Below are 27,348 nucleotides of genomic sequence, written 5' to 3' on the forward strand. Positions count from 1 at the left end.
CAGGGGGCTGGACCAGCTGATCTTATGAGGTCCCTTCCAGCCCTGATGTCTATGATATCTATGAAACTTTTTAATTGTCATGATTTCTTGTTATTCAGAAAATACAACAGAACCTCACAAAGTAGCAATCAAAGGGTAATCATTGCAGTCCAGTTTCTCTGGCATCTGCCTAGTCCTAGGTATTCTCATTCAGTCCTCCTGCATTTAAAGGAGCAAAAAGCACCATGCTTGGGAAAGCAAATCAGTTTTTTTCACAGTCCATAATCTTTCTCTTTACATTGTACTCCTATACTAGGGGAAAGGAAATGAAAAGTGACAGCCCCCTAACATACATTATTTTAATTTCCTGAACCAGATGATTCTATATATATAAAGGGCTTAGTCCATCTGTCTGTGCGTCTGTCTGTCTGTCCATAATGCTCTTGGGGGTGTGTGGCTCCCAGCAGGGTGTGGCTCCAGCCAGTGCTACGTCAAGAATGCCTGTCAAGAACGATGGGCAGGGCTCCAATGGAGTGGGCCAGGCGGAGCTGGCCAGGTGGACATGGAGCAGGAGGGTGGCACAGGGGTGGATGCGGAGCAGGGACAAGGGGCGTGCGCAGGGCCAGACTTGGGGTGAGGGACGGGGGTGGTGTGCAGCTGGAAGCAGAGTGGCAGCAGTGCAGAGCGTTGGGTGGCGGTGGCGGCCACATGCAAGCTTCCCCTCTCCCCTGCTCCTGAGAGGTGGCAGCAGCACAGGGTGGTGGGTGGCAGCACTCCGTCCCTGCGCGCTGTCCCCACCCTTGTCATTCTTGATGGGCAATTGACTAGTTCTGACATATTCATCATAACTCACCTGATTACTGGATTGACCCTTTTCTACTTGTCTAAGAAGCTGTAAGTTCAAGTGTGACAAACGAGACAAAGAAGCAGTAGAAATATTCTTCACCGGTAAAGTATCTCGCACACAATGACCTCGCTTTTGGTTGTTATTTTTGCAGTCAAGCCATAGTTTTGAAACTCCAGGCTGTACTAGCAGACTACAAGTCTCTCCTGCAGAGAGCTGAAACCCAGAAGAAATGCCTGCAGGAACATTGCCAACTGTTTCAGATTGAGAGAGAGATCCAATTGGTGGATGCCTGGCTTTCCAGCAAACAAGCTGTAGCAACATCAGATGAGTATGGTCAGGACTTGGATGATGTGGAGGTAAGAGGCTTCCTATTTGATGAAGCAGGAAAATGTTAGTTTTATTTTATTTCTGTTTGTTGGCACTGGAGCCCAATATAGACAAAATGAAGCAACATCAACCTCTTTTCATCATGAACATTAGGTTTTAATTTCTACCTTGCTTATCCAAATGCAGGGCCCTTTTAAGCACTGTCCACCAGGGGAGAAAAATTGGGGTTATCAGAGAGCTCATACAAGCTCTTTCTCTTTAGCGAGGAACCTCCAAAATGTAGGCTGTACTGGCGAGAGAGGAGACAGGGTTTGACACTGAGGATGAAAACTTGCAATACTCTGAGGGACAGCCCTCAGAGAGAGCATCTTACCACTACCTGTTTACTTCTTTTCTGAAGAAACAGTGGTGCTAGCTGATATAGTTTATATTGCCCACTGATAATTTTACTCAATGAATGCTTTTAAAAATACTGTGTGTAAAAGGCTGAACCGCTGGTTGTTCTTAATGGCATATCATTCCATCAAGGATGCAGGCAATTTTCTCTGTCAGAAGTCAGGGTAGATTTGCACCTTTTATAGACTCACTAATTTAGATAATAAGCTTTCACAATAGAGGGCTTCATTTTTCATGGCAAGAGTGCTTATTCTGGAAACAAATGCAAAATATCTGGGTTTAAGCAATTTGTTCTTGTGTTGCGGTTATTGGCAGAGAGAAAAACGCTCCTTACCTCCTATATAGCGGTAGAATTGAGTCACAGAAGTCCTTGGTATCTGATTCAACCTCCCCATTCTTACTCTGCAGGTGCTGCAGGAAAAGTTTGAAGGTTTTGTAAAGGAGATAAAACCTCTGGGATATTCCAAAGTGTCTTCAATAAGTGAATTAGCATCCAAACTCAGTAAAGAAGGCCATAGCCAGATAGAAGATGTCCAGAAGAGGGCACAGAGGATCAATGATACATGGGAGAACCTATGCCAAGCCATCCAGGCAAGAACTGAGGTATGAAAATTAATGCTTTCACACTGAGGTTCCTAACCATTCCTGCTTTCCTTTCTGACTTCTAAGGCCAATGAACTAACATTAGTGGAAAGTATGTGTTGTAGCTGTGAAGAGGTCATTTTATGAAATTATCGTTCAAGAAAGTTATTGCCTTATAGCCATTGTTTGCCTATATAATACATTTCAAAGATGTAGTATTATCTTTAAGTATTACTACATATCTTTTAGGTAAAACTTAAAACTGAAATATGGGTGTCAGATCTACTTTCCTGGACATATTCCAATATCTTCTGTTCCCCCCTATACTTCCTGCAGTTTCAGACCCATATAGGAACACAGAAGAGGGGCCAGGTTTTGAAACAGTGTGCAGTTATGTGATCAGTGTAAAATATTGGATGTCTTTAACTGTTTGCTTCCTAGCATAGGCTTTGTAAGTCATGCACCAGGTTAGAATACTGTCTCAAGAACCACCTATTTGTTTAAAAACAAATCTTTTAATCCATGGAATAAATATAGATTTATGTTATAGTATCTTTAAATGTATCCCAAAACAAACAGCCCCTGCCCCCCCGGCAAAAAAACCAGGTTTGCATTCATTCATGTATAAGGTCAGAATCTCCTAGCAACAAAAGCAGTGTGTTACTTTGCATTGTGTGTGTTTTGCAAGGATGACTCTTCTGAGCAACATTTTCTTTGCTTTAGAATCTCAAAGCAGCTCAACAGGTTCACCAGTATGACCATGATATAGATGAGCTAAAGGGATGGATGCAGGAGAAAGAGGCAGTAGTGGACATAAATGATTATGGATATGACCTGCCAGGCGTACAGACCCTCGTCAGCCAGCTTGAGGGAGTGGAGGTAAGCAAGTCTGCCTTAAAACAGTTACAGAAACACATAAGAAGAACCTAACAAAGAAGCCTGCATGTGGTTAGATGATATCCTGGGGCATTCTATCAGCAAATCAACAAAATATGACTTTGGTTTGATACTGAATGGTCTATAGCACCTCAGTGCAAGAGGCCTTTCTTCCTTTTCTTACCACTGTGATGCAATATTATTATTATTTCTTGCATATTTCACTTCTCATTACGAGCTCCTGCATTGAATTCCAAACCAAACCTGTAGGGTGACTTCAAATTCATAGTTAGAAATGGATGAGGTATCTGCACTACTGCAATTAGAGCTGCAAGAATAAATGACTTTTTGGTTTGAGGGCAGAAAAGAAAAGCAAAGCAAATATTTCAGATCAACCTAAACCCAACTGTTTTTTTATTCTTGGGGGGGAAATTAAAAAAATCCTTTTGGTTTTGGGCATATTTAACAAAATCCAAGTTTTAGATAAACAAACCAGACAAATTGCTGGTGCGTCACTAAGTATCCTAAGACCATAATTGGGATAGTCCCCTGCAGGGCGCAATGGCTCATCATTCCTTTTCACCTATGGCCAAGTGATAAGGATGCTTATGAGAGATATAGGACACTAAGGGTTCAAATAATCTCTCTTGTCAAATTCATGAATAGTTTGGATTGAACCAACAGTGCATTTTGCAGCATAAACAGTATGCTGAAGTGTTTTAGCCCTAACTAGCAATGCCAGCGACTGACATCATCCAGGACTGGTAGCTTGAGGCTGAACAAGGTGCCAACAGGGCTTGGTATTTGGTGTTGCTATGGAAGAGGCCCGGGGTGAATTCTGAAATTTGGCTTCTGGTTCCCTAAGCCAGCAGCTGCTGCTAGACCTGTAGAGTAATACACTTAGTCCCAGAAAGATTGGTAAGCCTAAACTTTGCTGTGTCTGTGTTCCTTTTTTTGCAACTCAGAAGGTGCTGACAGGTTCTGACCTGGGTTGGTAGTTGGTATCTCTGGCCTTTAGGTCACATGAAGGACAAGCTAAAATATTAAGAAGATCCCTAAGCATCCCTTTGGGATGCTGCAGAGGTGAGAACATGAAGGACTTCCTCAAGATTCCTTCTCAAAATAAAAACAGATTAATTTTTAAGCAGATTTTCTGCTGCGAGTTGCTGCACAATAACTTTCCTGTTTCTCCTTTTCTTCTAGTCACTCTGCTTCTTCCTCTTCCTTCAAAACCAGTTCTAATATCACAGACTTGCAACGTAGGCCAACATACCTGCCCCCACCATTTTGTGTTGATCCAACAACTTCTTCCCCAAGCCTCCCCAGGAAGGACACCTGTTACCCAAGAAACACAATTTTCACAGACCTTGGAGAGAGAATCCCCAAGGCTAGATGATGTTTTTCGTGTCTCAGAAATACCACTTCATAATAGCTCTGAACAAGCTTCAGAAGAACCCTTCTGAAGGAGAACCCAGAAGAGCACTAGAAGGAAGCTAAGAGCATATAAAAAGCCCAAGTAATGAGATGTTTTTCTTCCTGTAAGAAATCAATGGGATGAAAGGTTCCTACATGATCCTGAACAGACTTTGAATACTGCTCTTGACAATATTTCCCTCCAATGCCAGTGCTGGCTGAAGCTGAAATTTATACTTTGTGTTTGGTTTTGTGATCAGTCTTCTTCTGTGTTCCAGAGAGATCTAGCTGCCATCATGAAAGCATTGGAGCGAATTCGAGGGGAGGCTAGGCAGCTCAGCCATCTGTACCCTCAGGTGAAGGAGAACATTATGGAGAGACTCACAGAGGTGAATGAGTGCTGGGAAAATCTGGACAGGAAATTCCTGGAGAGGAAGAAGAGGCTGGGCCAGGCAGAACAGGTCCAGGTCTACTTCAACGACTGCAGAGAACTGATGTATGTGTGTGGCGCCCTCTCTTTTGACAAGCAGGCATTATTTCTTGTATTCCTTAATGGATTTCTAAATTTGGCACTTGGCATTTCCCACTCCTACCCCAGTCTCTCTTTAACTTGCTTAACAGGTCTCTTTGAATAATAGGACAAAGCATCTTCTCAGCTGCAATGGCTAGAGTGGATCCCACTTAGATTCAAACTAGTCAGGTTTTCTTGAGCCTATGCCATATCACTTATGTCTCGCAGATAAAACCATACCACTGCTCCAGCCAATGTGTCACAGACCAACAAGTTTTAGACACACTAAACTAGACAGTATGAAATGTACCAAGGGCAGTTCTCTCTCATCCTTTGCCTACCTTCTCCCCTTCTAACTTCTGGTTTCCAGGGGCAGAAACAGCAGCAAACAGCAACCAGGCATCCTGAATTCCAAGATATTCTAGAAACTGTAGTTTTCTAGAGTGGCAGTGGAGTTTGCTGCTGCAGGGATACATCTTCACCACTTTTTCGCTGCTGAAGCCCATGTCAAAAGGGAAAAAAAAATTCAGATTTCAGCAGCAAAAAGTGGGTTTAATTCTCTCCCCAGCAGAAATGAACTTCACTGACACTCTACAAAACTGATTCCTGGAGTGCCTTGTACTACATGACACACGCTGCTTGTGCCAGCTGCTTCCTGCACCTGACAAGTACAAGTAAAGTATGTGATGGCAGCATAAGGCCTTCCCACATTCTGCCTGGCCTGCTGGTGTCCCTGTCCTTAGACAGTGCCCAGGACATGTGCCTTTCTCGTCCATCCCATGTTGCTGCTAATACATAGTCTGAATTGTTTTATGGATACATGCGCATATTCATGAATATAATATAAAAATGTGCATGTTCACGCAGCTGCAAGGCAGAACCTCAGCTAATATAAACAATCTTAGCTCTACTGAAACTCCAGTGGACATACCTTGTCTTACATCAATTGAGGTTTTGACCCTGTAGGTGCAGGGGCTTTTGCCTGAATTTTTGTGTAATTATGTTTATATGGATGCATGCCTTGCATGTGTTTTAAGTACTCTTGTGCCTGGCAATATGTCAACCTTAAGCATAAATGTATGTAGGTAGCCCTTATAGAAAAGCACTGTGAATGTGTATAATATTTACTCTTGAATGCCTGTATTTGTATGAGTTCCTATTTTAAGCATTCAAATGTGTAAAGTATTTGTCACATAAGTGTGTGTTTATACATGATACCAGGTGTATATCTGGCTGTGTTTTCACACTGTAGTGTGAGCTGTGGCTATATAAAAACATAAGAGTGTAACATATAAATGTAACCAAGCTGGAAACGTAGCCAAGAACATATAAATGAAACCAAGCTGGAGAGTGTGTAAGTATGTACCAGTGAGTACACACATTTGTCTTTTGTGTGAAAATAAGGGTTTGTATATCTGTGCCCATATCAAATGTAAATATATGAGTTTGTGTATGCCTGTGTGTGTGAATCATTCCACTTGTGCCATCAGGAATTGTCAGTGATCAATACCTCCTTCTGACTCATTTCCATAGGGTCTGGGCCAACGAGATGTATGCACTGGTAATATCTGAGGAACTGGCAAATGAAGTTCTTGGTGCTGAACTGCTAATTAAGCGCCATGAGGAATACAAGCGTGAAATAGAGAAGCAGTGGCTAAAATATGAAGAAATGCAGCAGACTGGGAACAACCTGGTGAAGAATGGACATTTCATGTCAATGGAGGTATGCTGATAATGGGTAAAATAGGTTAAAAATCAGAAACGGCTAAGAAGACACGCTTAATGGGCCAGTGCCTCGATAACAAATAGTACCAATAGTTCCAATAGTATCGCTCCAAGATCACACCAGATATAGTACCGTGTGCCATATCTAAAGGTGTGGCACATGGTACAATATTCAGTAAATCTTCAGAGTCCCTCTCACATATTTACACATGCACATGTAGTCAGCCTCCCCACCGTCTGTCCTTTAAGAGGAGAAATCAGAGAAGACGACCAAGTTTTCTAGCTTTCAAAATAACAACATTTAAAATAATAATTGTCCAGGACAAGTGAAACACCTTTTAGAATTGTTTCTATTTTCTCCAAAATTAATTCTGAAGCTTACGTATACTATTTCAACAATAACTAGATTTAAATGTTGTTATTTGTTGTGTTTTTGCTATGCTAGAGAAGTATATGATGTTACCATGGGAAAAATATTTCATACAAAAAATATCCTTTAGACCTCATTGTTTAAATACACTGTATTACAATGCAGAACAAATACAGAGTGGAGTGAGGTCTTTGAACTTGTCTGAGAACATGCAGTTTACCTAGAGTTGTATGAAGAAAGAAGGAGAGAGAAACTAATGTGAAAAAATATTATGATCCTGTTATCTATGTAACTTTAGACTTTGACCTTTACAATGGCACCAAGGTTGTCTTAAGACTGTAAGTAGATCCAGAGATCACAAGATTGAAAGCATCCTCAGAATCTGTGAAAGATCCCATTACTGTTGCAAATTGTTGCTGTAGAGAAAACTAAACCATTTTCCATTGCTCTTAAAACATTCAGGGTTCTCAGACTGTGGGCAGCTGGATTTGTTTGTATTCTTATTGCTTGAGTATTACAAACTATTCTTGGAGTTAAGTGTGGTCTTGAAAAGATAAGTAGCAGAATATTGTTCATACAGTATGTGGAATATGTGCATAGATATGGTATGGATATGTGGACTAAATTAAAACAGCCAGGCAAAAGGAGGAATCAAACTTCCTTTCTAAATTAAACTGGCACCACAAACTTAATTGGAGGGCTCATTATGGGTCACAAAGTCAGATTACATGTTACTTGGCTGTCAGATAAAAGTCTAATTGGATTTTTTCTCCCTTTATTACAAATGTTGCTTTCCTAGATTGAAGAAAAATTGTCAGAGCTGTCACAGCTGATGAAGAAGGTGAGGGAGAGCTGGGACCTGAGAAAAAAGCTATATGAGGAAAACTGGGAGATCCAGTTACTCCGGAGAGAGCTAGAGCAAGCAGAAGCATGGCTGGCTGCCAAGGAGAGCTTTGTCTCAGATCCAAGCTATGGGGTGAGTAGGAACAGTGTAACGCTATTAAAATACCTCTCTGCATATGCAGACAACTTGGAGTATGCTCCATCTCAGACAGCCCTCCCTCTTTGCCTACTCAGGGATTCTGTATTAATTTAATCACAGTCTAAACACTAATGACTGAGTAATGCAGCTTTGGGATTCCAGAAAGGCAAGTGCTATGCCTTTTAAAGGGGTTAACTTAGGCCAGGGGCAATAGCTTATGGAGTAGTGTAGGAAGGAGGACTGGAGAGGATTCTTACTCATTCCTTAGACTAATCAGATATCCAAAAGAACATTCTTAACACTTCATATCAAGATAAAAACCTGGTTTGAAGGAAAAAAAGATCCCGCATCCTATTAATTTTGGATACGGGGCACTTTAAATAGATAGCTTTTGTTGCTATGTCTACAATTTCTTATTCTCACTTCAGCTGCAACGGCCTTTTCTCTTTGATGACCATGTTACAATGGTTGCAAGGGTGGACCAATAGTCATGCACTGAATTACAGAGTCCCCAGGGAAGGGACAAGATTTCCCATAAACTGGGATCCAAGGGTACAGACAGAAGTGCAACTCGCTAGTCTAACTCATGGCACTTCACAGAAAGCACCATGATTTAGACAGATCCCCCAGACCCAACAGATGTTAGGTGGGGAGAGTGGGGGATCAAGCTTCAATTTGAAGCCAATGTAGGGAGAAAGGCTAAGTCTCTGCAGCCTTTTCCCCTAACTCCACCCCCCGCTACTGGCCCCCTGTTCTGTCTTGGGGTGGGAGGGGCAAAAGGCAGGGGAGGGAGGTCGATTCTGGGTTTTCTCCAGCCTGCACTGGAGTGTGGATTGGAGCCCCCCTCTTTGAGAGGGGCTCCAATCCACTCGCACCACCTTCCAGTGCCGGCTGGACAACCCGCAGAATGAGTTCCCTCCGTTCCCATCCCCCCACTCTGAAAACAGCACCAAGAGCAGGGCAGGGCTGTGTCAGTCCAGCCCTGCTCCCAGCACATGCAGACGCAAGTTAATGAAGGTGTTCCACTTCTGAGCACCTTCATTTGAACCCTCATGTAACGGGGGTTTAGATTGTTGCAGGATTGGGCCCTTTTAAAGCACTCTGAAGCTATATACTTGTGTTCGGTCATGGCTGTAGAGCAGTTTCAGGGGCCAAATAAGACAAAAATTGTCACTTCTCTCTGTGCTTCAAATATTTAATTTAGATACCAGTGGTTACAGTACAGAAACCACAATACCACAGAAAAATATCAATACCATATTGCAGTCATAGTAGTACTGCTACTAAGTCAATTGTATACCATAGAGAAGAAGAGAGGGACAAAGTGTTGCAACAACTACAGTTTTATCAAGCTACTAAAGAGGCTTGCAAAATATCACCCAGCCCTGAAAAGGTATGAACTGGCAGTCATTTGTAGGCACTACAAAAATATAGCACTATGAGGTCATACAGGAATTCCAGCCTTATGGCTGAAGTGCTACAAATTCTCCTCCAAAGCCAGGGAAAAACAGGGAGCTACTCCTTGATCCCTCATCCCCATGGGAGCCAGATCACTGCTCTCTCTCTCTCTCCTGCTGAGAAGCTGTCGGCAATCAGCTGCTGGTCTCTTGCCCTAACCCTTGCTAGAACCCTGGCTCTTCCCTAAACCTAACCCTTCCCATACCTCCCTGCTTCACTGAACAGTTGGATCAGTGGCCAATCAGCTGTTTGGTAGATCCACACAGCTGTGCAGCTGTCACAGCAGCAGAGACCTGTATTGGTGGCCACTGCCATTTCACTAGCCCCTGCAAGTGCTGGCTCACCTCTGCTGACTGTGGCAGCTGCAAAAGAACCACCCCTGCCTGCTCTGCTTGCCCACTGTGGCCAACAGACCAGCAGCCAACTTCTGAATGGGCTGATGAAGTGTTGGTCGGGGTAGTAGGGTCCCAGCAGGGTTCTCTGCCATCTCACTGCTGGCTGGGCCATCACAGAGCCCTTGGAGGAGGAAGGGAGAGCAGAGCACTGAGGGGTACTGGGGTTAATAGAGACCCCTGTAGTGCTAGTTGTAACTGTAGAAGCACTACATGCAGTTTTACAATATATTGCCATCCTAAGAACTTCCTTTTTGAAAGAAGTACTATTTTGAAAGGGGCACCACAGTCACCCTCTTTGTAATGCCACAAACAGCTTGAATGCAAGTACACTCACTGTTTGTAGCACTACAAAGGACATATGTACTGTTACAAATCTAATGCCCCTCTATGGCCAACAATGCTACTTTCCATGGTGGCCATTAAGGTGGATTATAGTATGGATGCTGATGGCTGACTAAAGCACTGGTGGTGGAGTTAGAAATTTTGTCAATGGATCCCATGTCTTTAGGTACCTCATTTAGGCCATGAACCATAGATCATATTTTTAAAAGAGTAGGACATTTTCAAGGTCAACCAGGGTATGTAGACACCTAACTCCTATTAACTTCAAAGGAAGTTATTTGACTAAGTAGGCTAGTTGACTGAAAATCTCAGCTTTAGTGTTCCATTTACTTGTCTAACTGGATTCCTGCATCTATTGTTGATTTTTCGACTTAGGGTTCTGTGCCTGAAGTTGAGGAGCTACTGAAGAAACACCAAGACTTTGAGAAGATGCTTGCAGCTCAAGAAGAGAAATTTGCCCAGCTGAACAGGAAGACAAAGGTGAGGTGAAGAAGGTTGATGAAACTATAAATGATATAGGGGCTTGTCACAAAGTTGCCCCTGTAAGGAGGTTGGGGACTCAACCTAATGACTGGAAACAGGCCTGCTAGGAAAATCAGGAATAGACTGTGGATCAGAAGTTGCCAGGTAGACTGAAGAAGACTCCAGCATGGGCAGATTTGGGAGATAAAGCTCTACCAAGAGCAGCAAGGAGGACTGTGAGGGGAGGGAGCAGAGGGGAAGCAGATAGTCCAGTTGTTTAGAGTCCCTTGTCCTGAAAACCCCTAGGACATGGTGGGTTTGAGTCCCTCTTATGCAGATACACTGCGAAGGAATCCAGTGACTGCCACTAGTAAAGGGAGCATGGTGAGACTTGATTGCCATGAAAGGGGTGATTTGGAGTCTTATCTGAAGGGCTAAAAATTGCAGCAATCTAACAGTGACAGAAGCTAATAGATAGCTAAAATTAAGGGGGAAATGGGACAGAAGTACGGTCTGACACTATATAAAGTAACCTTGCTACAGAGCTTTAAGCAAAATGTTTTCTTTTGGTTTCCCCAAGATCTTTCCTCCCTATTTTTTGCAATCACCATGGTGTAAGAGATTCAACAAAGCATAGTTCGTGTAGTTTCACACACAGGGCTGAGAATTAGTTTACTTGTGTCTGCTGTTGCATTGTCCTGCTCAGATTAGAAGAGACAGCATTTGCTAAGTGAGGTAACTGAATCCTCTTTTCTAGAGAATCTCATGAAAACTGTTCCAAATGTATATTGTTTATGTAACAAATTTGAAGAAGCCAAGCCACACTCTAGTACCACATGGGAATTCTGCATCGAAAATGCTGAGTCTAACTATTAAGCAAGAGCTAATAATCACTTACCAGAGATTCACTGACTTCCATGTTTATGGTTCCTATGAAATTTTCCACTGGTGATACTAATGCCACTGCCCTCCTGTTTATGAAAGATTTGCTGCAATTTTTAGTAAGATATTAAAGATACATTTCCAAAGCTGATCCTGTATTTAAAATAAAGTGTGTGTGTGTGTGTGTGCGCGCGTGCATGCGCATACACAGGTACACAGATTATTTCACACGATATCATCTTTCTGTCTTGCAGAGGGAAATGAAGCTCCTCCAACAGACTGGCACTGAGGAAAATGATCAAAAGGAAAAGGGAAAACTCATTCGGATCCCCTCTCTAAAAAGAAAGCCCTCAGACAGAAAGTTCCCATCCTCAAGACTAATAGAGATAAAGAGCACCCAACCATTGCCATCCAAGTCCTCTCCTAGTCTTGCCTTGAGGAGCCCCCTGGAAACTATTTTCTCCCCAGTCCAAACATCTCCAGACACATTTAAGAAATTCAGTTATGGAGAAGTCCCATTGATGGTGAGCAGCACTAATGGAGAGACGGAAGCTGAGAGAAGGCCCAGAGAGACTAGTTTTCCATCTCCATCAAAGCCAATGGGTCCACATGCTGTGACTTCAGGAAGCCCTGTTTCTCAGAAGCCTTCTTTTTTATCTACCAGCAGTTTCACTGACCTCTTATCAGACCATAAAAAACATGTTGGAAACGGTTCCCAATTTGACCTAGAAACAAAGGTAGCCATGACTTCACCTGGTCCTGGCCAGAGGTCTCCAAATTTACCACAGTCCATTTTCTCCTTTGAGAGCTCAGCGAATGACTTCTCGGTAAGTTCTGAGCATTAGTGGTGTAACCTGGGTGGGGTGACATGGGCAGTTGCCCCAGGCACCAACTTTGGGTGGAGGGAAGAGTGGAAAAACAGAGCTATCAGCCAAACAATCACACCAGAAGCAATGGTGGCAACCAGAAGTCACCACTACCTCTGTGTGTGGCAGCTGCCCTGGGTGCCCAGCTGTGTTGTTACACCGCTGCTGAGCCAGCACAATGGGTGTAATACCCAGATGCATATTATGTGGAAAAAATAAATATGAAAAGACTATAAAGATCAATCACATACCCAAAGTTTCCAATAGCTCCCCCACAGATCTAAAAAGCAAGAAACACCAAATGGCCCTTTACATACTTGCTAAATTATCTGGAAAGGTATCCATATGAAGCAATATGTACCAGAAGCTTTAGCAGCCTTTATAAATAGTTCATTCTGATGGAAATTGCTGTTTACTAACACGCAAGAAAGTATTATTCCCTCCCTTTAAAATAAGCATATCACTCATAAAAACTTATTTCCCTAGGGCCAGGAAGCAGTTGCTCTGCCTCATATATTTACATATTCTTGGCAAGATATCTCATTCCTATGGTGAGATTCTTAGATTAAATTTCTTCCAGTAAGATTTCAGCGGAATTAATATCCTAGAAAATCTTTTCTTGTATCTTGTCATATATCATGCCTGACTTTACTGAAAAAAATAACATTAAAATATGACTGTCTCAAATGAAAAATGAAGATATTCACTCATAGAGCCAAACCTTTGTCTGCAAAAACCTTCAATGCAAAAACTAGACTGACACAAATTGCATCCACTAAATCTCTGATTCACTTGCACAAATAATGTGTCGTGTCTGATCTCATACTTTGTATACCTTGTAGGTTTTCTTGCAATTACTTGATTTGTATACATATGTATTGAGGGCCTTTGTGTAAGATTAGAAGGAAGCTGATATATGAAAAGAAGTGATTTAATTGTGCAGCCAATGCTAACCTTTACCATTAAAAACATTTCTATGTGCTTTATATATAAAAATAAATGTGGTGTGTTTGCTAAGTCAAACACATACATAAGAAAGGGCAGATGAATAGCTAGCTGAAAAAATAAAGGAATTTCCATCTCCTGAGAATTTCTGAGGTTTACATTTTTCATTTCATTCCAAAACAGAATAAAAAAGTCAACATCTCATGAGAAAAAACATCTGACATATATTTTATCTGAACCTTATTGTTTCAATTTTAGAAGATATAATTAAATTTAAAACAAACATTTTAATTAATTCCCATATTTTTTTTAACAAAACCAAGGTGTTCTTTAAGAGCATTCTGATTTTGTCAAATCAGCATTTTCCAAGTGGAGGAAAATTGGACTGTGAAAGCTTTATTTAGCCCTCTTGTGTATATAACTTTGATTACATAATTCCATGCTTTTTTTTTTTTTATTGAGATGCGGCACACCTTTTCCCAGTGAGCTGTAGATCTATTTGCTGACAGCAGAATTATGAGATTCAGGAATGCTGGTTTGTGTTCAAGGTTCTCAGGCGAGTGCATTCTAGAGGTCACAGGGTTGCTTCTCTATGTGTCGCCCCACCCCAGTCCCCTTCGAGTATACACTGAGTTTTATTTTCATCCCAGTCTCCCAAAATTAGCCTACCTACCACTCCATTCATTTAGCTCCTCATCCCACTCCTATTTTCACTCTTCCCACACCCACAAGGCTTCTTCTCCTAGTCCAAGTCTCTTTCCTGACTCCTTTTGCCAGTCTTTGTTAACATTAACAGGGACATATGTTTTTTTTTTCACATACATAGTTTTGAAACACAGCTCAGCCAGTTTGGTTTTTTTCCCCCCAAAAATGAGTTTGAAGCATAAGCACAATATGGAAAATTTCAATTGGAACGATTAGCAATTGGAAATTGGAAAAGCTGTAAGTAAATTAAAATAGGTTATCATAGAAGATGTTGGGCAGCCCTGATTGTACAAGCATCATTACCTGAACCCCTTATAATATACTGCTTCTTTTTTTCTCTGTTATCAATATCTGTATAGTCCAACACCCACTTCTGACTGTTACATAAAGTTATATTGCCAAATAATATCAAGAAAGGACTTTTTTTGGAACAGCATCAAGAAAAAAATAATAAAATGTTAGCTTTAGTTGTATTAAGAGACGTATTGAATTCCAGGATTACTTTGTAGAGCCATAACAAAACACTGTTTACATTATACTTAAAATATAGTATCCACTGGTTTATTGCCTTATTATAAATGTAGAAATAGGTTAACAGAATGCAGAGATAACAAAAATATGGCAACTGAGATGAGCAACAGAGGGATTTGCATACAAGGGAGGTATTGACAATGCTAATTCTTTAGTACTAAGAGAGGTACTTAAACTAGTTAAATTCGATTATAAAATTTATGATCTATGGTAACTGGAACTAGGGAAAATATGAAACATAAGTAAAAAAGAATTGAAGGGAATATTAGAAGTGAATATATGGAGAGTATTTTATGCAATGCATATTTAACTTGTGGAACTCATTGCCACAGGTGGTGGTGGAGGCAAATAGCATTGCCAGGTTCATAAAGGGACTATATACATTTATGGATGATAGATCTATGAATAGCCATTGTAAGGAATGATTGGCAGTTTTTCTTCTGGCATCTCTAAACCAGTAATGGTGGAGGCTAGGGTGGGTTTCAAATATGGGATAGATCACTTAAGATGTATCTGGTTCAATGCTTTCCCTCTATAGCATCTGCTTCCACCACTGTCAGAGTCATGATACTGGGCTAGGGGGACCATTGGTCTGACCTAGTATGGCACTTCTTACACTCTTAAAGTAATATAAATGGCTTATTTCCCCACACATACATAATAAAAAGTCCTGGAGACGTATTAAAAGAACTTACTGAGAAAGTGTTATGAAATACTTTGACCATTTAATTAACGTTTTTGAGTTGTAGATGTGCAAGTTGGCATCCAAATGCATAAAACTGTTTATATTTCTCTAGTGTTCTCCTGTGCCATAGAATGCCAGAGCAAAATCCTTACATAGATTTTGGGTCAGGCAACTTCTGGATAATTCTCACTCTATCTGGTGAAGAATTCAGACTCATTTTTAGGATTCGTACAGAAACACATTATATAGTTACATTATTTTTATACTCCAAGAAATGGTATGGGCAGACTGGAAAAAAAACCTTAAGTGCAATCCCATGATCATATTGTTCAGGATAGGTCAAAATATTTTCATTTGGGTAGTAAACTACATTTGTGTTTGTGATTCACAGGTTTCCAAATTCTTTGGTTGCTTCTGAAATTGCTGACATACTTTTGAAGACTTCCTCATAGTCAAATAGTAATGCCTTTGTGTGTATGTGTTTTGTTTTGGTTTTTTTCAGGTTTCCATGGGTCACCAGAGCATGGAGGGGTTACTAGAAAAGAGAGACCAGCTACTTCCAGGAAGAAAATTGGTAAGAGCAAATACACTCACTTTCTATTCAGCCCCCTTTCTTTGACTTCTGACTAAATGGCTAAAGGACTTGACTGGGTCAGTCAACTGTCGCTGTAGAGGAATTCAGAACTAAAGGCTTTGTTTGATTTTTGACTGAGTACAGCCTAGGGTGGCATGGCTTAAACTGCATAGATAGGAGAGATATTACTAATCTATTTGCAGATAAAGCCATTAATTATATTGTCATGATTTTTATTCACATAGCCAACATCAAGATCTTGGAAATCATGTTATGTGAAACTCAGTGGAAAAACACTTGACTTCTACAATAATGAAAAACAAGCCGCCCAGGTAATTTGTTTCTTAGATCTTGCAGGTAATCTTCAAAGTTGCCTTAAATTTGTTTCATATTTCCATTCTAAACAGTCAGTTTATTTAAAAATAATCATAAAAAATCAAATCAGTTGTCTTTGCTGTTGATTGAGGAAAGGTGTTTTTTTTATGTTTCATACATTAGTTAATCAAAATTTACTGTCTAATAAGCATAGGTTCTAACTAAGATAGAAAAATATGTTTGGGGGTTAATATGTGCCTTTAAGACGCAATGAAGTATGAGTACTTTATCATGTATAAAAGATGTATCTTGCAGAGTTCTTGCTACTAGGGGAACTAGTCAGATGGCAGGGGAAAGTAGTGGCCCTGAACTTGTTCAGAGAGGCATGAGTTTTTGTAGGTTACAGCCTACTTTGTGTTAAGATTAGTGAGAGAGACGGTATCAGCGTATACTCACATTCACATTGTGAGTATGAGATTAAATTCTAAAAGAAAGAATGCTTAAAACATTAATTTGTAATTGCTTTCTTCTTCAGAATATAACCACAATCTTGAGTGTCAGTGTTGAGGGTGCCCAGTGTGAGAAGTTGACTGGCTACGTCAGGAAAAACAACACCTTCAGTTTACGGTAAATCACATGGATAGATGTGATAGCAAAACCTTTATGGAAACCCTCTAGTGTTGCATGTATTTATAGCCATGCTAATACAAGTCTAGCCCAAAAACAAATATTGTGGGATGCACATGAAGGGTGCTGGCTGTGTAGGAATTGCAGGTGTTGCAATTCCTATCCCACTCAACAGTAATAATGTAAAAGCTGAAACTAATTGTATGGCCATCCTTGTATCTTTGCTATTCACAGGCTGATTGATGGTTCAGAGTTCTACTTCTCAGCCCCTTCTCAAAAGCTGATGGAGGACTGGGTACAGGCCCTGAAGAATAATATGAGTAGGTCCTGATTCATTTTGTCTTGTTTAGCAAGTGATGATAAGGGAAAGGGGAGAAGCGCTCTAAAGGATGACGAACTGAAAAGCAATCCCTATTTTGCTGCTTTTCCTTGAAATGTGTTTGAGGTCTCATTTGACTCCTCTAGACAACAGCATATGCCATGGCATTTTACAGCTTGACACATGGGCTAAGGACAGACATTCAAAAAACCCAAGCCTGAAGTGATTCAGTCATTGCAAGTTAGTCTAACCTGCAGAGATTGAACCAGTTTGCAAGGGAATAGATGTTCTGTTTTCATTCTGGAAATACAGGCGCATGCCTGCAGTGGCTCAGGGGGTGCTAGAGCAGCCCTTCACTTCCACAGAGCCCTCCCTCCTCCACGCCATCCTGGGGAGAGGTGGTGGAGGAAGAGTCCCCACCACAACACAGAACAGAGCCTCGGCATAGCCCCGTTAAGGTGAAGGTGGCAGGGAGAAGGGTTAATTCCTCCCTCCGTCTCTTCTGCCTTGCAGCCAGGGTCTACCAGCCCCGTTGGCCACCACCACAGCCCCCTCCTCTCTGCTTCCCAGCAAACAGGCAGACCCTGGCTGCAGTGGGGGGAAGACGGGAAGGAGGGAAGAATTAACCCTCTCCCTGCCCACTTTGCCTTAACGGGGCCATGCTGGTCGGTGTTTCACTACAGCCTGTCCCTGCTTAGGCTAGAGAGCAGGGGTGCAAGGCCAGCCCTGTCCCAGTAGCAGAAAGCACAGTCTAGCCCAGAGAACATGCTGGGATGCTTAAGGACTCTGGTTTAACTTAAAGTAGGAAGGGGTCTGGAACAGACATTGCATAAACCACTTTGAGCTCAATCTGTTAAGTCTGATACTACATTCAACCAAGTTTATCTCAAACCAGTTTCAGCCATTTTATGTGCACTGAATATCTGTTCTGTTACAGGTTTAAACCAGTTTCTGATCACTTAAACTGGTTTATGTGTAATGTCTGTCCATAGCCATGGTGACATAGTAGTAAAGTCTTCAGGATGACTTAGAAGCAGTCTCTCAGTTGTAGTCCGGTTACAATCAGGTGGCTAGCATCCTACTGCCTGAGGCATGAGTGACTGGTGCCTCCCAAGTCTGGGGGGGGGACCAGCAGGGCACAACTGGGGGGGGGGTCCCCCAGCAGCCAGCCAGCAACTGGGGGGGGAGGGGGTCCAGCAGCACAGCAGCAGTGGAAGTGCCAGCCAGCAGAGCCAATTTCAGAGGGGGCACAAGCACTCTCTGTGCCCCCCTAGCAGCTGGAGTGCTTGCTGTCGGGGGGGCACCAGTGCTCGCTGTCGGGGTGAGCATGTGCTCCCCTGTGCTTCTCCTACACGTCGCCTATGGCCTGAGAAGAGTTGCTCTGTAGCTACTTACATTTTTCCATCCTTTTTATAGACAGAGGTTTTAGCTCTTGATTGTCCACTTTGTGTATGGTCCAGTCTCAATTATGGAAACTTCCGTAAGCACTTGCAGAACAAAATGGGGGCAGGAATGCAGAGATACCCTAGTTTTAAAAAACTGCAGTGGTCCTAGCAGTGTCATACCCTGCTTCTGTTTCTGATTCTGAAGTTTTTCATGCATTTGCTTTGACCCTACAGGTCACAGCAACAGCCAGGATCCTAAAGTGACTGCAAATATGGCGGGGCCTCAAATAAAACCCAGGGTCTTTCCAGATGAAGTTCCTGCTGAAAAATTAAGCACAGGCTTACTGGTCAGGTAAGGGGGCTGATCCAATGTCATTCATGTGTAGATGGTCTGTCTTACAAGAGGATGCCAGAAGAATTACAAAGTTCAGCTCTTTTTTCAACATTCCAACACAATGCAGCATCAAGAGCTATTCTGTGCAGGATCTTCTCAGTTTCAGTTCATTTTGGACAATGATGACATGCTAAGGCCGATTTTCAACCTCTGGACTTAACAAGGTCATTCAGTCATAGCTCATTACCCATAAGACTAAAACTGAGATCACGGTGGCTACTTCCTATACTCAAGAGTGAATCTGGGACTCCAGGAGTAGAATTGGCACATGCTACCAATGTTCTTGCTGTAAAATTTGGTCCATGATGTAAGGGCATTTCTTCTTCGTGTGAAGTGCTTAGAAATCCTACAAATAGGGTCCTGTTGAATTCATAGTGGAAGTAGGGTGTGCAGTGGCTTCTTTAATCATGCATGCTCCCCCTCCCCCCCCCCCCCGGCTGCTGCCTCCTAATCATCAGGGAAGCTAAAACTGCAGTTTTAAACATAGAGCTGTTTTTGCCTCCCTGCCAGTCAGCAGCAAACAGCAGAGCCATCTGGGACCCCTCAGCCAATCAGTAGTGGGAGGCAAAAACGGTGCCATATTTAAAACCACATGTTTCACCTCCCTGCTGATCAGGAGCTAGCCACACATGGGGCCCCTCCACCAATGGGCAGGGGGGCTCGTGGGGGAACCTGCAAGATTAAAGGAGCTACAGCACACCCCACTTCCAGCATGACTTCGGTAGGTCCCTACCTACAAGTTATGAGGTGAAAACGTAACCCCTACTTGTCTAGTCCAGGTCTGTCCAACTGCTAAGCTGTTGGTGCTGCCCACCCAGTGTGTGGCCTCCAGCAAGAGCTGAACTAGAACAAGCCATGGGCTCTTCCCTGCTGTACTCTGAACATGTGTGGCTCTCACAAGTGACTGGCAGGGGGGCCACATCCCCCCCCCCCCCCCCCGAGCTTGCCCCTGACTCGGCACCACTCAGGCTGAGGCAGTATTTTTGCCACATGGGCTGGCGGCGTGGGGGGGGCACTAAGCCATGGCACAGAAATATAGGACTGGATGTGAGGCTTTTGGCCCACCCACAAATTGTGCCCCCTCCCCCAACTCAGGAGGCACCAGTCACCCCTGGTGGCTCCCCTCCTCCACTGCACCAAATGCATGGCCCCCCTCAGCTCTCCACCTGCAGACTCCCCTGACACTCAAACTGCACCATTGTACCCCTGCCCTGTCCCCCAGAGCAGGCACAGGAAAGCTTAGAGGAGGGAGGAGAAGCTGGCAGACTCCAGCTGAAGCAGGAGTGATCAGGGGAGCAATGGCTAGATGGGAGCCCAGAGCCACAGATTTGACCCTTCATGGTTTGCATACAGCCCACAGGCCACTAGTCGGACAACTCTGAAAGGGTCCATCAGCCAGAGACCCCTGAAATAAATAGGATTCTAGAATTCTCTATTGTGTCATGGAGTGGAAGCCAGAAAAGACCAGGGTGATTGTCCCGTCCAACTCTGTGTTTTGTGGGATGATTCACAAACTCATGCCTGTTAATGGGATTAGAACTGCCAAACTGTAATTTGGGGAGATTTCACTGAATTTTACCAGAGGATGACAAAAATTTCCTAGGGGTATCAGAATATACCAAATGTCCTGGCTGTACAAATCTTTCTTAAGTACTATGCATAATCTACATTGACGCCATGATGCTCTTGAGGCTGCTGCTGAAATTTAAACTCTGCCCACTGTTCCTACAGGCACACTCCAAACCTGGTAATATGATATTGCTCAGGTGATGATGCTTCCCATCCAATCACAAAATCTGTTTGTGTGTTTGCTATGATGAGTGATGATAATGAACTATTGCTGAAATTTAATTTGAAATAAAGTATCAAACCCAACATAATGGGATGGGTAGCATTCTGCAAAGTTATTGCTGTTCTATGTTACATTCTGTCCATGTTAATGCATATGTCTTTATTCTCTTCTCTGGCTCCAACTAGTAGTTATTTTGCTGTTGAGCTAGATGCAAGATTGACTTCTTACAGCATACTTGAATGAAACAACTTATTTCATGCCTGACTGTCAGTATTTTTGGTGTTGCTGTATGTTGACAGGAGAACTCCTTCCTTCAAAGTCAAACCAGAGAAAGCATCCACAGACACTCACAGAGATCTGGAGAGAGATACCCAAGGGTTTATAACAATGCAAACCTCCAACTCCACCTATTATCCAACAGATGCTGGTAATAAAGAATTGCTTCCATTTGCATGCAAAAGAAAGTCCTTAACTTGAGAAAACAATGCTTAAAAATATAGGAGGAATACAATGACATGTGCCACAGTACTCATGCCATGTCCTTCTGCATTATCTCTCAATCCAACACTTTTTTTTTTCACTTTCTCTGGGAATTTCTTGGTACATTTTGATTTAATCCCCTTCCCAGAAACACATTTTAGTTGCTTATTGTATTTTTTACAAATTATAAATCTGCTGGTGTTCTCTGTTTACTCCTGCTGTACTTTTCTGATTATTAGGACTAAATTATTAGGACGAAATACAAGGATAAATGGATAGAGAGGAAAAGGTGGTAGTATCTCCATGGCACAAAAGGGAAACTGAGGCACAGAAAGATTAAGTGACACTTAACTTTTGTGTCTTATTACTGTGCGTTATTCAAATCAAGACTGTCCAGGCTCCCCCATCACTGCAGGTTTTTCCAGGCTGCTCTGTCCCATGGAAAAGCCTGCAGAGCAGGGTCATGGAACAGAAGCCAAAGAAGGGCGGGGGAGCCCAGAGCCCCCAGCTGCTACTGCAGCTGAAGCAATGGGGGAGAGTGGGGGCTAGGTTGGAGCCCAAGAGCTACAAACTAATGCATGTGGCCTGCAGGATGCCAGTTGGACACCCTGGTTTAACTCAGTGGGGGCCAGATTTTTTGGGAAGCATGCCCCAAATTATCCTGAACCCTCCCTGAGTGCCACTCCAATCTGTTTCCCCTGTCTAGTCGACTACTCTATTTTTTGCTTCCTGCCCTATCAGTGCTGCCTGTCTCCTGCCTGATCTGCTATGTGGGATGCACAGAGGTTGCCCATGTCCCTTGTGATGTGTGCTAAAGTTTGGCCACCCTTGTTTTAGAAAGTCACATGAAGAGGCAGCTTAGGCACCTCAGATTCAGCTGTGAATCACGGTTTCACTTAGGCACCTAGCTCAAGGTTGCTGTGTTTCCTCAGGAAAGATGGTTGTACTTCAGTAATAGATGAAACACTAATATAATGCTATGAGGTCCTTCTGTACTCTAAACATGAATGAGGACCTACCCGTATTATTCCTTAAAGCAGGGCTTGGCAACCTACAACCCATGGGCCAGATCCATTGGATCAGGCCCACAGATGTGGGCCTTTGTTGGCAGGGGGCTTCAGTAACAGGCACTCACCCCATGCTTCAGCACAGACCAGCAGCAGGTGCTCTCCTCATGCCCAAGTGGGGGCAAAAGCCACCTGCCTGCCTCTGATCCAGGGCGAGTCATGCCAGGCCACAGCTGGAAAAGACTGCCTACCTGCGCCATAGTTTGTAACCCAGTGACTCTATCCCTGGCCCTGCTACCTAACACTCTTCCCCACTCCTGCAGCTATTACAGAGGTCTTCCTTGCCCTAATAAAGGACCGACAGAAACTCTGAGTCAAACAGAAGATGCTTATATAGCTGGGGAAAGAACAAAGTTAATTGATAGTACTAATTGAGTAGGGCAGATAACATTTGTAAATGAATTACATCCAACTGCAAATAATTTTGTAGGGACTGATTATCAGGACTTGAAATTTTAAACTGACATAACAAATGAACCCAAGGGAAGGAGATGTCTCCTACTCAGAGGTCTCCGTATAATAATTACAGATAGATCCATGGATGTATCAATATGAGCAACATTTACAGGGTCTCTGCAGTCTTTAATTTTTACATATTAAAATCCTATTTTATATTATAGCTGTTCCAGTACTCTGTAAAGCAGATTATCCTCATAACTACATATATTCAATTTTGGCCTCACCAGTCATATTTAGTGGTATCTTGAGCCATCATTAATCAATCATTGGCTATCATTGTAAAAACTGGGGAAGAGCAGGAGCTCAGGAATACAATCCAGGTGTCTTCACTCTCCCTTAAAAAATTAAGAAACAAGGTTGAATGTACATTAACAAAAGTCTAATGGAAAACTGGACTGATTAGAAAACATATTAGGATTTGAAGGATGAGAGTTGGAATAGACATCTCTATCTGCATTAAGTCCCTTGTTCTCATTATAGCATTGACTTTTCTCACAGTTCTTAAATTTCTACAGCTGAAAAGTTTGCCAGATGTGTAAATTACTGATTTTTGTCATGTGTTCCACATTGCTTCAGCAAAGCTGCCATGTGGTACTGCATCAATGCCTTAAAAAGCATGCAATTCACTTTAGAGCGGATGGTGCTACACAGGGAAGTCTTTCTCTTCTGGGGCATGGTTAATAGAAGTAAAAAGTACTGCTGCCTCTGCTAATGGCACAAGCTTGAGTTTTGCCTTTGGAAATGTTGTAGGGCTGTACAAAGCTTCGGTAGCTGATTTGATTTAGAGGAGATTTGGCCTGATTAGGAATCTCCGAATCCAAATCAAATTGGGAGACCAAGTAAATGCTCCGAATCTATTTGAAGCATCCAAATCAATTAGGAAAAACGTTGGAAAAAGATTCAGCTGATTCAGAGATTTGGCCATAGACTAAACAGGCAGCTGACAGCTGCTTCCAGCTGGTAAGCCTGTTAGGGATGAGGGAGTGGGGAGGGAAGGGGTGTTGGGGAGGGAGGGATTGTTGCTGGAGCTGGGGCTGGGACAAGCTGCCCCGCCAGGATGGTGGGCAGTGTCACTTGGGGAGAGAGGCAGGGGAGGTACGGGATGCAGGTGCAGCAGCACTGGGAGCGGGGGCTATGCCCTGCTGCTGCTTGCCTAGCCAAGGCGGGATGCATGTGCAGCTTGTTCCAGGCAGAATGGGGCAAGCAGCAGCAGAGCATAGCCCCCACTCCCAGCACTGCCACACCCACATCCCACACTCCCTGCACCAGCTGACAAACGGCAGCAGGGCAGAGCCCCTGCTCCCAGCGCTGATGTGGGCATGGCAGCGCTGGGAGTGGGGGCTATGCCCTGCTGCCATCCACAGCGAGCCATACCTGCATCACACCCACCCTCCTCCCACACCGACTGGGCAAGCAGCAGCAGGGCATAGCCCCCGCAGCTCCCCACGCTGGGGCAGAGACAGGCACAGTGGGAGGAGATGTGGGAGAAGCCCCCCATGGCTGCCCCACCTGGCCCAGCCTCCTGTCACTTAAAAAAAAAAAAAAAAAAGCCCCTACTCACTGACTGCAGAAGCAGTGATTGGGGCCTCTGGGCACTGGTGGCTGAGCCCCCCTGTGCAGTGTGGGGCAGTGGGGTTTGCCCCCCCCCCCCCACCTGGCACCCACGTGACAACTGGCCCATGGCATGGGTACAGCACAGCTCAGCAGGGCACTGCACACTGTCTGGGAATGGGCCACTGTGGCTGAGTGGTGCTAGGCTCTGGCTGACATGTGGAGCTGCCCCAGCTCCCAGGTGGATCAAACAGGGAGCTGGGAAATTGAGCTGGGGGTTGGGGAATGGAACAGGGAGTTGGGAAATTGAACCGGTTCAATTTCCCAGCTCCACATGCAATTTCTCAGCTCCCGGTTCAATTCCCCCAGGAACTGGGGCAGCTCCAGCAGTAAGCTGGACCCCAGCACCACTCAGCCACAGTGACCCCAGCTTCCAGACAGCGCGCAGCACCCTGCTGAGCCATGCTGCAGCTGTGCCATGGGGCAGCTGCTATGCGGGTGCCAAGAGGGGGCAGTGATCCTTGGTGCCCCCCACTTCCCCATGCTGCATGGGGGTGCCTTGCCACCAGTGCCCCCAATTACCATTCCTGCAGCCAGTGAGTATGGGGCTTTTTAAGTTGCAGGAGGCTGGGCCAAGCATGGGATGGGGCCGGGCAAGGCAGCTATGGGGGCTTCTCCTGCAGTTCCCCATGACCCAGGAGAGGCAGGCACAGCCAGAGGAGCCATGGGAGAACCTGCAGCCACCCAGCTGTGCTTGCCTCTCCCCGGCCAATCCAAATCTCCGAATCACACCGAATCTTTCGAAGCCGATTCGGCCGAATCAAATGGGGACAGTGATTCAAATCCCCAAATAAAATCACTGTCCTCTGAATCAGATGAATCCAAATTGAATTACTTCCCTATTTGCACAGGCCTAGAATTTTGCTCCATTTAGGTTCAGCAGTGAGCTATATCTCATGAAGAAGCTTCTCAGACTTAGGAGGATAGTATACATATTATATTACTTTCCCTTGTTGTCTGTTAAACAGGTTCTTAGCCCTCTGAACTTCAAGCTTATACATCATAATTTTCACTAGCTATTAGCAATGGGAAGGCATAGGAGAGTTTAGATTTAAAAAGATGTTGGCAGTAATGCCATGAAACTGGTTTGCTCAGTTTCATTGAACCCTTGTGTGAAGCTGAGCCCCTGCTCAGAATTCTGGTGTTCCCCTTCCCAATAGAAAAATAATGCATCACAACTTCTCTTTCAGGATCCAAGTGTGAAGACCATATCATGAAGAAAAAGAGCTCATTGAGTCACTCAGCCTCAATGCAATTGGATCCAGAGCTCAACAGGAAGAAAGAGAAGCCAGAGAAAGAAAAGAATGTCTTTAAAAAGTTTTTTACATCGAAGTAAGAGCAGAAAAATAGAAGAGAGCTCTTCAGTATTCTGGATTAGGCATTCTTTTTCTTTTCACAACACCCTTTTGCCTTGAAGTCAGAGATGACTATGAGTAAGATAAATATCTATTGGGAGAAGATAGTGGTCAGGTATTCAGATCAGAAACAATGCTCAGAAGAAAACAGTCAAAATATGAAGAAAGGGAACTTGGGTGATCCATGCATCTGATTCTGCCAGGCCCATAGACAACTTTTCTCTAAATTGTATGTATTTGGTTTGAGAAAGTAATGTGAGATCTATACCTTGTCTCCAGTGATGGTCAGTGATGCCAGATTAGATTTTGTGATGAAAATAAATGTCTGTAAGGGACCAGCATGGGATATGGCCAAATTCATATCTCTTCACTATAGAAGCAGCAATTTGATCTCCAGTCTTCATAGATGACAACCTGCAGTGCTTACTACACTATTTCCCTGAAAGTATTTGTCTTGTCTTACCATTAAGTTCTAATGTTGTAAAGCAGGTTGTAGCTTGTGAAGTTGTGTCTTAGTATGCTAGCTCAAATGCATAAGCTTTGTCTTCAGTGTGAGACCCTGCAAAATCAGAAGATAGGCAGATACAATTCTAGCTGTCCATACCGGGAACAGGTGAAATGAAAAGGAAAAAGGGAAGGTTCTTTCCTAACAGAAGTGAACTTCCAAGTGTTGTCGATTCTTACAGAGATTTCCATCAGCCTGCCAAATATAAGCACCTCAAATGCCATAGGAGTTAATAATTATGGTATAAACAGGTTTTTTTTCTGTATTTTCATGATCCTTAGTTTCTGATATAAATAATTTTTCAACAATAAAAATGAGGAGGTGTCAGACTGATTTGAAACATAGGAGGTAACTTTTAAACTAAAATGGAAGGCATCAGTGAAAGTGGTGCATGCTTGCAGGAAGGGATGCCTGCAAAACTTATCGGGTAAAGTTAAAACTTCTCAATGAGAGTCTCTGATGCTGTTTCAGAGGAGATGCATTCACCCATTTATATAGGGCAAACAGGCCATAAGCAGGGGAAGATATATATGTTAGTATTTCATATCATCATATGGTACTTACCACTGTGGGATGAAAGCCCTTAAAAGGGAAAGTAAATGTAAGGAAAATGCAAATGTCACTTTGAGCTAAATACAGCACTGTTGCATCTCTAACAAGAATGTTAATACTTCTAAGTTATAAGCACTTGTGCTATGCGCTTTGGTGATAAAACCTGTGGAAGTGCTCTCTCATCCTCATTGTTAATAACTTTAAAATGTTTTCTAATTTAAAATCTCAGAGGTTTTTTAAGTCAATTGACTTTAAACTTCTTGTTAATCCTTTAATATAAAGTTTAATGCAAAATGAATGCCACAGTTATATTTAAATAAAATCAACCAGTTGTAAACTCATGGGGTATCTTTCAGTTGTCTAAATTCTTAATAGACATTACAAAACTGTTTCTATCCTGTCCATTGTTAACTATTGGAAAAGACTTGCATCTCAAGGGATGATAAGGTCCATAACCTTAAGATTCTATCATAAACCTGAACAAAATGTTTATGATTAGAGTGCAAAAAACTAGCTACAGAATGTAAAGTTGGAATGACAGTATGTAAAGTGGGAACATGTTTATGAAAGATGCTTTCAGAGGACATATCCATAAGCAAAAGGCAGTTTACGTCAAGGTCACAGAGAGTCTTAA

At 43.0% G+C, this 27,348-nt stretch overlaps 1 protein-coding gene across 1 annotated transcript in view; it reads left to right on the forward strand.

Moving 5' to 3' along the window:
• SPTBN5 (spectrin beta, non-erythrocytic 5) overlaps positions 1-27,055 on the forward strand; it is a 165,240-nt gene extending 138,185 nt beyond the window's left edge. The window contains exons 57-71 of the mRNA XM_019496605.2: positions 978-1,182; positions 1,958-2,152; positions 2,855-3,010; positions 4,699-4,916; positions 6,465-6,654; positions 7,826-8,002; positions 10,579-10,683; positions 11,802-12,374; positions 15,782-15,853; positions 16,099-16,185; positions 16,704-16,795; positions 17,030-17,115; positions 18,734-18,851; positions 20,985-21,112; positions 25,493-27,055. Of these exons, the coding sequence (XP_019352150.1) occupies positions 978-1,182; positions 1,958-2,152; positions 2,855-3,010; positions 4,699-4,916; positions 6,465-6,654; positions 7,826-8,002; positions 10,579-10,683; positions 11,802-12,374; positions 15,782-15,853; positions 16,099-16,185; positions 16,704-16,795; positions 17,030-17,115; positions 18,734-18,851; positions 20,985-21,112; positions 25,493-25,638 (2,548 nt within the window). The 3' untranslated portion in view covers positions 25,639-27,055. The remainder of the gene's footprint in view (positions 1-977; positions 1,183-1,957; positions 2,153-2,854; positions 3,011-4,698; positions 4,917-6,464; positions 6,655-7,825; positions 8,003-10,578; positions 10,684-11,801; positions 12,375-15,781; positions 15,854-16,098; positions 16,186-16,703; positions 16,796-17,029; positions 17,116-18,733; positions 18,852-20,984; positions 21,113-25,492) is intronic.
• The last annotated feature ends 293 nt before the right edge of the window (positions 27,056-27,348 follow it).

Source organism: Alligator mississippiensis, chromosome 2 (assembly GCF_030867095.1).
Source record: "Alligator mississippiensis isolate rAllMis1 chromosome 2, rAllMis1, whole genome shotgun sequence".
Classification (NCBI taxonomy): domain Eukaryota; kingdom Metazoa; phylum Chordata; order Crocodylia; family Alligatoridae; genus Alligator; species Alligator mississippiensis.